General features: G+C 48.0%; 1 protein-coding gene across 9 annotated transcripts in view; it reads left to right on the forward strand.

Moving 5' to 3' along the window:
- Nucleotides 1-480: 480 nt before the first annotated feature.
- COBL (cordon-bleu WH2 repeat protein) overlaps nt 481-13,075 on the forward strand; it is a 204,956-nt gene continuing 192,361 nt past the window's right edge. For 2 of the 9 annotated variants that reach the window (XM_077304157.1, XM_077304152.1), the window contains exon 1: nt 481-733. In XM_077304157.1, coding sequence (XP_077160272.1) covers nt 600-733 — 134 coding nt within the window. In that variant the 5' untranslated portion in view covers nt 481-599. Of the gene's footprint in view, nt 734-1,241; nt 1,264-13,075 lie in introns of those variants that run through there. The other 7 variants (XM_077304151.1, XM_077304149.1, XM_077304148.1 and 4 more) reach the window with 5 other exon arrangements.

The following is a 13,075-nucleotide window of genomic DNA, read 5'->3' on the forward strand; positions in this document are numbered from 1 at the left end:
CCCTGGCCCGCTTTGCTCGGCCGCGCTGAATGCGGGATGCCACCTCCAGGTGGGCCCGGGGGATCTCCCGGAATTGCAGCTCACCTCCAGGCAGTGCCACCGGCAAACCACATTTTCCCAACTGTAGAGCTGGCAACCGTACCCCCCCCCCCGGGGGACCAGGCAGCCCAATTCTCCAACCGCAGTCCGGAATGCAGGCGGGAATTAGGCGTGTCTGTGAGGCCGCGGTTTTCGGAGCACTCTGCCCATGTTCAGGAACACGTTGCGCCCCACGCGCGTCCTCCCCCGGCACTGACCTTGCCCGGGCAGCGCCGTCCGGGAGGGCTGCCAACTGCAGGCGGGGGCGGGGGGCCGCGCAGAGTGCCCGTACCGCCGGGAGGCTGGCAACCCTGGGGCCGGCCGCTGCCGGCTCCTCCCCCCCGCGGAGCCCCCCGCGCGGTTTCGGAAAGCGGATGCCGGCGGCGGCATGAATATTTCATCGCGTCCCTCCCGCCCTCCCTCCCTCCCCCCTGCAGGGGCCGTCCGGGGGTTGCCGCCCGCGCTGAGCTCGCCCTGCCCGGAGGAGGACGACACGCCGCCCGGCCCCAGCATGGCGCGCAATGCCCGCCCGTCCGCCGCCGCCTGAAGCACGAGGCCCGCCCCCTCGACCGCCCGCCCGCACCGGAGCCGCCGGCAGTCCCATGGAGGAGGCGACGAGGCTCGGGCCGCGCGCGGATCGCAGCCCCCGCAGCGGGTGAGCCCCGGCAGGCAGGCGGGCGGGAGGGAGGGAGGGCGGGGGGGCGGTCGCGGTGCCCTGCAGGGGTCGGCCGCCTGGCGCGCTTCTCGGGGCGGGGGGGGGGGCTCCTCCTCTGCCGGCGCCCGGATCAGCCAACGCGAGCGCCTTTCCCCCGCCCCCCCCCCGCCCCCCCCCTGACAGGCGGCGAGGAGCCTTCCTGGCCACGATCGGTTTCCGAGGCCGCCCCCCCGCCCCCCCCCCGGAGCCCCCGTTGACAGGCGCGCGGCTGGCGCTCCGCGAGGGGAGGGGCGGGCTGGAACTCGCCGGAGGGGGGGAGGAGCCGATGGGGCCCTTGGGCGGGAGGCGCGTTAGCCTTCCGATTGGGCCCCGCCTGGGCCGGCCCCGCCCACTCTCCGCCCCTCCCCCCCGAGCCCCTCCCCCGAGTCGGCTCCCGATGGGCCCGCTGCCCCTCTCAGCCTCGGGCAACGGCGGCTTCCGCGGCAGCGTCAGGAGGCGGAATCTGAAAGCGAAGAAGGGTAGCTGGGAAGGTCTGAGGCAGCGCCGCAAAACGGGAGCCCGGGTCAGCTTGGCGGGCAGGCTCCCTTCCCTTCCCGGAATGGGAAGCATCCAAGGAGAGGCCGGGGGGGGTCAGACTGCCGCCCTCCAGAGGTCCGTGGACTACCATTCCCATGAGCGAATGCTGGCAGGGGCTCCTGGGAATGGTAGTCCACGGACCTCTGGAGGGCCGCAGGTTGACCGCCCCTGGAGAGACTGCTCATTTAGTATCTCCTTCTCTTTGGACTCTTGTGGCTCTTGTCTGTGGCCTGAGGAAGGACACCTGCCCACGGAAGCTCACGGCCGGTCTTCAGGGTGCCTCTGGGCCCACCTTCTGCACGTTGATAATAGTAAAATCCGCCCTCCAATGCTCGGAGTATGTGGGTGGCATGAGGTGTTCACGGGGAGACCCGTGCAGGGGGCACCACTTCTCCCTTGTGCACCCCCCACATTTTCCCTCAGCACTTTGCTCTGAGCCCCCCAAATCCCGGCAACCTCTTCAGCTGTTGACAAGGCCGGGAGGTGCCAGAGCCCGGCAGGCAGCTGTGCGAGAGGGAAGGGAAGGGCACTTTGCCTCTCCTGTCAAGAGGGAGGCCGAGGCGGGGCCTGGAGCGACAGCCTGGAGGAGAGGAACAGGCAGAAACCGGTCTGGAGGAGGGGTGGGCGGGCGGGCGGGCGGGCTGGCTGGTGGCAGCTGAGCAGGCTCAGATTTGTGTAGTCCTCGGGGGAAAGAAAGGACTTGAAAGACTGGACTTGAAAGCCATGCCTCCCTGTACTTTTTAGTCGTCCCCCCTAATAAGGCTGCTACTTTTTTTTTTTTTATGGATATGGCACCTTTTGACAGTTGTATAACAGGCAGGGGTGTAACTGGTGAAGCGCTTTCAAGCAGGGCTCATAGTGCTGTTTAAAAGCTGGCTGACCTACCAGAGCTCTTCTGTTAGGGTTTGCCAGTCTCCCATCAGCTGTGATTTCGTAGAAGAAAAAAAAGTCTCAAGCTGGCGATGGTGAAGTGATTTGATGTTCAAAATTTGTAGGGGTCTTCTAATATTAACATCACTACGTGTAATTCCTCTATAGCAGTGACAAATTTGGATATTATGTGACCAGTTTGGGATTGAACTATATACCCAAGACACTATAAGAGACTGAGCTATTTCCAACAATCATTAAAACATTATTAGAGGAGACTGAGCTAGTATAATATTGAGAATTCACTGATGAAGATATCGAAAGTAGACTATACCTGGGAATCCGTTTTGAACATTAAATCCCTTTGCCATTACCAGCTTGAGACTTTTTTCTTCTACTGGTCTCCAGGTGGTGGCTGGAGATCCGGAATTACAGCTGGTGTCCAGTTGTTGGATTAAGGTGGATATCCTTGTTGGCCTGAAGCAACAGAAAAAAGTTTGAGTTCAGGGGCACCGTTCAGCCCCACAGGTTTGCCTTATGGGTATACGCTTTTGTGCCGCCTCAGCGGGTGACAATGTGGGGAGGAGCCAGGAAAAAAACATACCCAGAATTAAACATTGTTGGTTTTAAAGGTATGACTGGACTCACACTTTTTTCTATTGCTTCAGACCTACACATCGACCAATCGTACTTCCCCTGCAGAAAAGGGATACTTTGGAGGGGGGACTTTGTGGTCTTGTATCCCATTGAGGTCCCTCTTCAAACCCAGCTGGCAACTCTGTCTTCATTCCTACTTTGGACAGAGTGGTCCGGTTGCTTCTGGAGTCCAGAAGATTCTAATGTTAAAGGCATTGAAGGAAGGGTGGCAGTTCTGGATTAGTAAAGTGGGAATTGTTATTACTTTAAAGTGCAGGCAGAGGGTGGAGAGGAAAAGGAAGACTTTTTTTCAGAGTGGGTGATATGTTTACAAGATTGCTTGATAATAGCAGTTAATCTTCATGTTCCGCACACAGAGGATAATGCACTTTCATTGTGCTTTGACAGCTGGATTTTGCTGTGCGGAACAGGAAAATCTAGTCCTAAAGTACATTGAAAGTGTATTACCTATGGTGTGCAGAATAGGTCCAAGAAATTAAAGTACAGCCAAAAAAGAGAATTGGCTTTGCTTTCAGTCTCTTGAACAGTATTTAATGAGTGGAATCTAGGGCAGCCACACTATTGTCTTTGTGAAAAGACTTTAGGTTAAAATACAGCGGGCTCTAGGGCCCCCCCCCCCCGGGCTGCAGCCATTCCCAGGCAGCTGGGCAGCGCGGTTGCCGGTTCTCTGAGCTCAGGCACCGGCCCTGCTTCTTTCCCGGCAGCAAAGCCCCCCCCCCCCTTACGAGGTCTGCTGACAACCTGGCATGTTGGCGGGCTGGCGGCGAATGGCGGCAGTGGGGAGAACGCGGCGCACGGCGGGGATTGGGTGGGTTGGGTCAGGTCTGGGGCCAGTGGCCAATCGCCAGCCGCGCTAGAAGGAAGAAATGATAGTGTGATTGTTGATGGGCTGAATTGTAAGCTCTCTTCTGTGTAGTGATATCACATTAAAATAGCTGTTCGTAATAGTTGTAGCTAATGTCGGGCCTTATAGAATATGCATCTCTCCATACAGATTTGCATAAGTCATCAGTGGCAAGATAATAGCAGTATGCCCTCACAAACAATTAGAAGTGGTTATGCTGTAAAGTCATTTGACAATTTTTTAAATTTGCTTTTTGGAAGGACTTTGATGTTGGATGGTAGCTTTCAAAATGGGACAAGATGGCGGGGTGGGAATCATTTGGAAGCAGTGACAGAATGGTTCGAGCAGAGTCGCCTGAAACTCAACCCCTCCAAGACGGAGGTCCTGTGGCTGGGACGTAGGGGGCGGGAGCAGGAAGCGCGCTTACCCACCCTGGCAGGGACGCAACTCACCATCACGTCCCAGGCCAGGAACTTGGGTGTGGCCATTGATGCCTCCCTGACTTTGGAGGCGCAGGTCAAAAAAGTAGCGGGCCAGGCGTTTTTCCACCTTTGCCAGGCCCGACTATTAGCGCCCTACCTGTCCCCCGAACACTTAGCCACAGTGATCCATGCAACGGTCACCTCCAGAATAGATTTCTGTAACTTGCTCTACGCGGGCCTTCCCTTGTCCTTGATCCGGAAACTTCAGCTAGTGCAAAATGCAGCTGCTAGGGTCCTCACTGGCACATCTTGGAGGGCCCACATCCAGCCAGTGCTGAGGCAGCTGCACTGGTTGCCAATTGCTGCCCGGATCCGGTTCAAGGTTCTGGTTCTAACCTTCAAGGCTTTATGCGAGTTGGGACCCACATACCTGAGGGACCGCCTATCGCCCTATGCCCCTCACAGGGCCTTGCGCTCTGCGGGTGAAAACCTGTTGGTCGTTCCCAGCCCTAGGGAAGCATGCCTGGCCTCGACCAGGGCCAGGGCCTTTTCGGTCCTGGCCCCGACCTGGTGGAATGAGCTCCCGAGATCTTTCAACGTTCCGCAGGGCCTGCAAGACGGAGCTCTTCCGCCAGGTTTATGGTTGAGGCCGGGGCTGATAATAGATCTATGCCTCCCCCGGGGACTCGGGTTCTGGACCCGAAGCAAAACATCATCAGGACCTCCTCTCCACCCGCTAGTAGTGGGAGGGAGGGGGGGGAGTTGAGCTGCCATTCTTGCCTTATAATGCAGAATTATGTAACTAAAGAAAAACTATTCTAAAATGTTAATTTTCTGAAACAGTACATAGAAATTATATTATAGAATTTCTGTTTAGCACAGTGACCTCTCTTCTCTACTTCTACACAAAGGAAAGTGCAATATTTTTGTAATGAAACAAACCTTATGTGTTTACTTTCTATAAAAAAGATGACAAAAATAACCCACAGAAGAAAAATATCAAGCTAGTTTTCTATGATGTTCAAGTAATATGGGAATTATTGATGTGCAGTCTCATGCACAAGGACCATCACAGCAGAAGAACCTGAAAATTAAATAAAGTCAGCAATCCATTGCAATGTGTTTGGTTTAAAACCCAAGTACAAGTTCAGGTAGTAAAAACAGAGGAGGAAGAGAGAAGCACTGGAAAACTTGTTCAGGGTGATGATGAAAAATGCTAAGAGCTCCCTGCTGCCCAAACCAGTGTGGCTGCCTATGGAATTAAAGACTATGGACTTTACAGCTAGTAATGAAGATGTCATTTAACTCTTGGAATAACATCAATGAGTTATGCAAACAAATGTTCTCGGATGGCTGAATAGCCCATCAGTTTCATCTTGTAAAAACAATATATTATCTATATTGTAGCTTTTGGTTTGACACCATACTTCTTCGACCTACTAAAACCATGTCAGACATTTGTTACCTGTTTTGATGAAGATTTGAATAAGGGGATTCAAAAGGATCGGATGGATTTAGGATTTGTTTTAGGGATGAACACTGCCCAAAAATTTCCACACAGGATCTGACCAGTATTTTTCTTCAGGCTGCTATTGCTGAAGACCTTCCTCAGGAGTTTAAAGAAGGCATGACTTCTTTACCAGTTGTAACATTACTACAGGTATCTACGGATGGGCCAAATGTAAGCTGCATTTTTCTGAAAAAGGTGAAAGAAGAAATGAAAACCAACCCTGACTGGAAATGAGAAGAAAATGAATTGATTGATCTTGGAACATAGAGCCTTCATATTGTACATGGGTCTCTTAAAACATAATTGCATGCAGTGAAATTATCTATTAATTGTGTAACATGTACTATCTGTTCAAATATTCCCTCGTTAGGTGGGCATCATACACTGCTATGGAAGCATACATTCCCCCCCCCCCCCAATTTACCTCCACTAGGTGGTTGGAGCCATTCCTTCTTACACATACTTCTTGGCATTGTCATAATGAACAATGAATAAAAGCTCTCTGACAAGCTACATAAAATCTGCAATGCAAGATCCACTAACAAAGTGTAGACATTCATGAAAACAATTGCTGGAGATTGCAAGCCAAAAACTATTTCTACCCTTTTGTGCATGAAGAACTTCATGAACTAATTGGGAAACTAATGATTCACTGCATAAAATCAGAAAAGCTGCAACAATTTTAATCTGGTTCGTCACTGTTAACAGTTGACATGAAATTGTCTGAGAACTTGCTTGACAGAAGCAAGGTTGAAATTGGCTTTGCAACGAAGAAGCTCTTTAAAAAACACTAAACTAAGTGAGCATCAAGTGGCTGAGTTTTCCCTAGAATGTCAAATGTGATAGGAGCAGGTGTTGATGAGTTACTTGAGAGACGTCTTTTGAAGACGGTTTGTGGTTTATTAACATTAGGCCTTACTGCCATTATACACAAACCAAATTTTGGAATCACCAGAATAGGGACTGTATTAGAACTTCTACAGGCAATAAATTGAATCAATGACACAACAGCTGAAAAATCAAAACAATAATACACTACTTAAACCGCTGCTACGCACAATGAATTCAAGACTCAGTTTTGAGAATGTGTTGTAGAACAACATGATGAAGTTGGAGTGGACACGTATTAGGATGGAGTTTTGATTGGATGGCCAACAAGCTTTTTTCAGACCTTTGGGAAATTGTCCTTTGGGAAAATGCCCTGAGGGCCATTCCGCACAATGGGCAATGCTGCTAAATCTGAGCACTATTGAAAAGCGCTGCAATCAAAAGCAGCACACAGCTGTTTCTATCGAAAAAAGGCTCTCCCACTAGGGCGGTTCTCGTAAAGCACAAGTTTCTGGTCTCGTCGAAATCGCAACAAAGGAGACAATATTTTTCCTCGTTTCCTCCAGCCCCTGGCCATCAATCAAACAGAACAGCCAATTAACTGTTGTGTTCATGCTTCCCTTTAAAAACTGTTTTTGAAAACCCAGAAACACCAGTAGCAACACATATTCATTCGTTCAATGTATCAGAAAGACCTTTTTTGCTGGCGTAGGAGCTGGCGCTTAATCATTTACACGCTCTTAAAGTAAAAAAAATATCCTCTCCCCCTCCCCCCGTGGTATTTCTGGCCGAAATTATGGGCAGTGTCAAACGGGGAGCTGTATTGTGCTTGGAAACTTTACAGACAATTGCTTGTGGAGGGATTTCAGCCAAAGAAGCATCGCTTATTAATTGCTTTTGCCGGTTTAAGGGGGGGGGAAATGGCAATTGCAACACTGGAAGCTCGGGTGCGAGAGCTTAGGGAGAGACATGCTTGCTACCGCTATACTGAGAACACACATGTCTTTTTCGGATGTGTTGCATATTGTTCTCAAGAGTCTAGTGGGGGTTTTTTTAAGGGGGAATCCACTTTTGTGGATTTTGTGGATTCCCCGAAAAGCGCTACAACTAAGAGATTTTTGCAGGAGTGTTGCAGATTGTGTACAACGTTGTGAATAATGAAAAATAAATAGCGTTACACAATGGTAACACTTCAGCAACATTAACGCTGTGCGGAATGGCCCTCAAGATGTGTCTTGTCCTGTCTCATGGTAACGCTTCAGCTGAAACTGGATTTTCAGTTAACAAGCCAATCTTAATAGAGAATTTGCATGAAGAAACCATTGTCTGTCAAAGCCAGGTTTATGATGCTCTCCTGAGGGCTCTAGGACTTGAATCTATTGTAATTGATAGGTGTTTGTTGCAGTATTTCAGGCATGCTCATACATGATACACAGAGCAGGGGTGGCCAAACTGTGGGTCTCCAGATGTCCATGGACTACAATTACTGTGAACCCCTGCCAGCACCAGTATAGATAGACAGAAGTGGAGAGAGAGATAAAGTGATTGTGAGGGTTTTGCATTAGCTGCCAAACTTGCTTACATATTCAGTTTAAAGTCCTTGTTTGATCACGATTGGCCCATGGCTGTGGGCAATTACCTCGTCTGATGCAAAGCCAGATCTCACATTGGGTGTCACAAGTACTGTGGGAGAATACAGAAGACTGGATCTTCCTGGCAGTATTGTGAAATCCCTTGCAAGGGGAGCTCAGTGGCTGCTTCTTTGCCATGTAGGTGCTGGTAAAGACAGTGCTTTTAAAGAAATGTTCAGGTGATTGAATATTAAAATTACAGCAGCAAACAGTATATTTCTGTCATTCATAAATTACGTGTTGATCCCAGCCTTCTTCCAAGAAGTTCATGGGGGCACACATTGGACATCTTCCATCTTATTTTTGCAAACACCTTATGATGCAGCTTATACTGAGAGAAAGGGTGACCTCAGGATCAAGTGGAGAGTTGTGCTCTCTCTCTACTACTCCCCTCTCTACCACTGGATTCTTACACTGGATTCTTGTCCTTCAATTCCTCTGAGCTTTAATACCAGTAGGTTATAACCACTTTCGCTATGAACATATGATCTCTAGAATGTTGTGTTACCTGCGCCTCTCCCAGCTGGTTGAATACTGATTGTCTAATCTTGCTATCTGATGCAGGTGAGAATTTGCATCTATTAGACTAGAAAGGCAGAACAGATACAGTTTGTTGTTGTTGTTAGGTGCAAAGTCATGTCCGATCCCTGGAAATTCTTCCAAGGTTCTTTTGATTTTTTCGTTCCTAGCTCTCTCCCACTCCTGTTGATTAACTTCCAGACATTGAATTCTCGTTTGATGTATTGTTGACTGAGTTGCGTTTTCCATTTTTTCACTGTTGATAAAATGATATGTGTCCACATGCTTCTTTCATGGTTGCTCCTTAGAAGAACTGGATCTTTGTACCCTGTTGTTTACTACCCAAAGGAGTCTCAAAGCGGTTTACAAACACCTTTTCCCTTCGTCTCCCCACAATAGACAAACAGTGAGGCATGTGGAGCTGTGAGAGGTCTGAGAGAACTGGGTATGGGCCACAGTGACTCAGCAGGCCTCAGGTGTCTCAAAGCATTTTCCAATCTTCTTCCCTTCCTCTCCCTATAGCAGACTCCCCGTGAGGGAGGTGGGGTAGAGAGCCTCACATGGAAGCTGGCAACCCTAAGAGGAAGTATCTCTGTGCACAGCAGTCTTGACCTTTGTTGTAGTTGTTAGGTGTGAAGTCGTGTCTGACCCATCGCGACCCCATGGACAATGATCCTCCAGGCCTTCCTGTCCTCTACAATTCCTCAGAGTCCATTTAATTTCGCACCGACTGCTTCAGTGACTCCATCCAGCCACCTCATTCTCTGTCGTCCCCTTCTTCTTTTGCCCTCGATCGCTCCCAGCATTAGGCTCTTCTCCAGGGAGTCCTTCCTTCTCATGAAGTGGCCAAAGTATTTGAGTTTCATCTTCAGGATCTGGCCTTCTAAGGAGCAGGCAGGGCTGATCTCCTCTAGGACTGACCGATTTGTTCGCCTTGCAGTCCAAGGGACTCGCAAGAGTCTTCTCCAGCACCAGAGTTCAAAAGCCTCAATTCTTTGATGCTCAGCCTTCCTTATGGTCCAACTTTCACAGCCATACATTGCAACTGGGAAGACCATAGCCTTGACTAAACACACTTTTGTTGGCAGGGTGATGTCTCTGCTTTTTAGGATGCTGTCTAGATTTGCCATAGCTTTCCTCCCCAGGAGCAAGCGTCTTTTAATTTCTTTGCTGCAGTCCCCATCTGCAGTGATCTTGGAGCCCAGGAAAATAACAGCTGTCACTACCTCCATTTCTTTCACATACATTTCATTTCAGATACTTCATTTTAGATTTTTTTTATTGGTTGTATGTAATATGAAAGGGTCATACCCTTGGGTGGTATTATTGACTTTTACTATATCTTTGGGAATGTTTTACTTGCATAGAAAAATACATTCTATATAAGAAGAACTTTGATTTGACATTTCACACACAGCAGCAGCTTACAACAGAAAGACGCACAATAAAATCAGAGTCCAGGAGCACCTTTAAGACCAACAAAGATTTATTCAAGGCGTGAACTGGCTGACGAAGATGCTTGCACACGAAAGCTCACGCCTTGAATAGATATTTGTTGGTCTTAAAGGTGCCCCTGGACTCTGATTTTATTGTGCTACTTCAGACCAACCCCCTTCAAGGATCGCTGCCTTGTTGTGGCAAGGGGGCTTGCGTAGCTCAGTGAAGCTGTGAGCTATGCCGTGCAGGGCCACCCAAGACGGACAGGTCATAGCTGAGAGCTCTGACAAAAAGTGATCCACTGGAGAAGGAAATGGCAAACCACTCCAGTATCTTGCTATGAAAACCCAATGGACAAGTTCAAAAGGCAAAACGATAAGATGCCGGAAGATGAGACCCTCGGGTTGGAAGGTGTCCAGTATGCTACTGGGGATGAGCAGACGGCTAGTACGAGTAGCGCCAGAATGAATGAAGCGGCTGGGCCAAAGCCGAAAGGACGCTCAGTTGTGGAAGTAACTGGAGGTGAAGAGACAGTCTGATGCTGTAAAGATTTTTATTCCATAGGAACCTGGAACGTCAGATCCATGAATCAAGGCAAGCTGGACGTGGTTAAACAAGAGATGACAAGACTGAACATCGACATTTTAGGAATCAGTGAACTCAAATGGACAGGAATGGGTGAATTTAATTCAGATGACCATCAGATATACTACTGTGGACAAGAATCTCGCAGAAGGGAAGTAATCAATAAGAGAGTAGGAAAAGCAGTCTTGGGATACAATCCCCAAAATGACAGAATGATCTCAGTTCGAATCCAAGGCAAACCATTCAACATCACAGTAATCCAGGTCTATGCCCCAACCACTGCTGCTGAAGAGGATGAAGTTGACCAGTTCCATGAAGCCCTACAACACCTTCTAGAAGCAACACCAAAAATGATGTGCTTATCATCATGGATTGGAATGCTAAAGTAGGAGGCCAAAAGGTAACCGGGATAACAGGCAAGTTTGGCCTTGGAGTACAAAATGAAGCAGGGCACAGGCTGGTAGAATTTTGTCAAGAGAATACAATGGTCATAGCAAACACTCTTTTCCAACAACCCAAGAGACGACACTACCCATGGACATCACCAGACGGTCAACATAGAAATCAGATTGACTATGTGCTCTGCAGCCAAAGATGGAGAAGTTCTATCCAGTCAATAAAAACAAGACCAGGAGCTGATTGTGGTTCAGATCATCAGCTTCTTGTTGCAAAATTTAGGCTTAAATTGAAGAAAGTAGGGAAAAGCACTAGGCCACTCAGGTATGAACTAAATCATATCCCCGATGAATGTACAGAAAAGGTGACAAATAGATTTAAGGAATTAGATCTGATAGACAGAGTGCCTGAAGAACTATGGATGGAGATTCGCAACATTGTACAAGAGGTAGCAACTAAAACCATCCCAAAGAAAAAGAAATGCAAGAAAGCAAAATGGCTGTCTGAGGAAGCTTTACAAATAGCTAAGGAGAGGAGGGAAGTGAAAGGCAAGGGAGAAAGAGAAAGATACACCCAATTGAATGCAGAATTCCAGAGAAAAGCTAGAAGAGTTAAGAATGCCTTCTTAAATGAACAGTGCAAACAAATAGAAGAAAACAATAGAATGGGGAGGACCAGAGATCTTTTCAAGAAAATTGGAGATATGAAGAGAACATTTCATGAAAAGATGAGTATGATAAGGGACCAAAATGGTAGGGACCTCACAGAAGCAGAAGAGATTAAAAAAAAAAGGTGGCAAAATTATACAGAAGAACTATACAAGAGCGAGCTTAACATCCCTGATAACCACCTGGAGCCAGACATCCTGGAATGTGAAGTCAAATGGGCCTTAGGAAGTCTGAGCAACAATAAAGCTAGTGGTGGTGATAGCATTCCAGTTGAACTATTCAAAATCTTAAAAGACGATGCAGTAAAAGTGCTACACTCAATATGCCAGCAAATTTGGAAAACTCAACAATGGCCACAGGATTGAAAAAGGTCAGTTTACATTCCAATCCTAAAGAAGGGCAATGCCAAAGAATGTTCAAACTACCGCACCATTGCGCTCATTTCTCATGCTAGCAATGTTATGCTCAAAATTTTACAAGCTAGGCTCCAGCAATATGTGGACCGAGAACTTCCAGAAGTACAGGCAGGATTTCGAAGAGGCAGAGGAACTAGAGATCAAATTGCCAACATACACTGGATCCTGGAGAAACCTAGGGAGTTCCAGAAGAACATCTACTTCTGCTTCATTGACTATGCTAAAGCCTTTGATTGTGTGGAGCACAACAAATTGTGGCAAGTTCTTAAAGAGATGGGAATACCAGAGCATCTTATTTGTCTCTTGAGAAACTTATATGCAGGTCAAGAAGCAACAGTGAGAACTGAACATGGAATCACTGATTGGTTCAAAATTGAGAAAGGAGTTTGGCAAGGCTGTATACTGTCGTCTTGCATATTTAACTTGTAAGCGGAGCACATCATGAGAAAGGCGGGATTAGAGGAGTCACAAATTGGGATCAAGATTACAGGGAGAAATATCAGCAACCTCAGATATGCAGGTGATACCACTCTAATGGCAGAAAGTGAAGAGGAATTAAAGAGCCTGTTGATGTGGGTGAAGGAGGAGAGTGCAAAAGTTGGCTTGAAACTCAACATCAAGAAAACAAAGATCATGGCATACAGCCCTCTCAATTCCTGGCAAATAGATGGGAAAGAAATGGAGATAATGACAGATTTTATTTTCCTGGGCTCCAAGATCAGTGCAGATGGGGACTGCAGCAAAGAAATTAAAAGACACTTTCTCCTGGGGAGGAAAGCTATGGCAAATCTAGACAGCATCCTAAAAATCAGAGACATCACCCTGCCAACAAAAGTGCGTTTAATAAAGGCTATGCTCTTCCCAGTTGCAATTTATGGCTGCGAAAGTTGGACCATAAGGAAGGCTGAGCGTCAAAGACTTGAGGCTTTTGAACTCTGGTGCTGGAGAAGACTCTTGCGAGTCCCTTGGACTGCAAGGCGAAC

The sequence above is a fragment of the Paroedura picta genome, chromosome 11 (assembly GCF_049243985.1).
Source record: "Paroedura picta isolate Pp20150507F chromosome 11, Ppicta_v3.0, whole genome shotgun sequence".
Taxonomy (NCBI): domain Eukaryota; kingdom Metazoa; phylum Chordata; class Lepidosauria; order Squamata; family Gekkonidae; genus Paroedura; species Paroedura picta.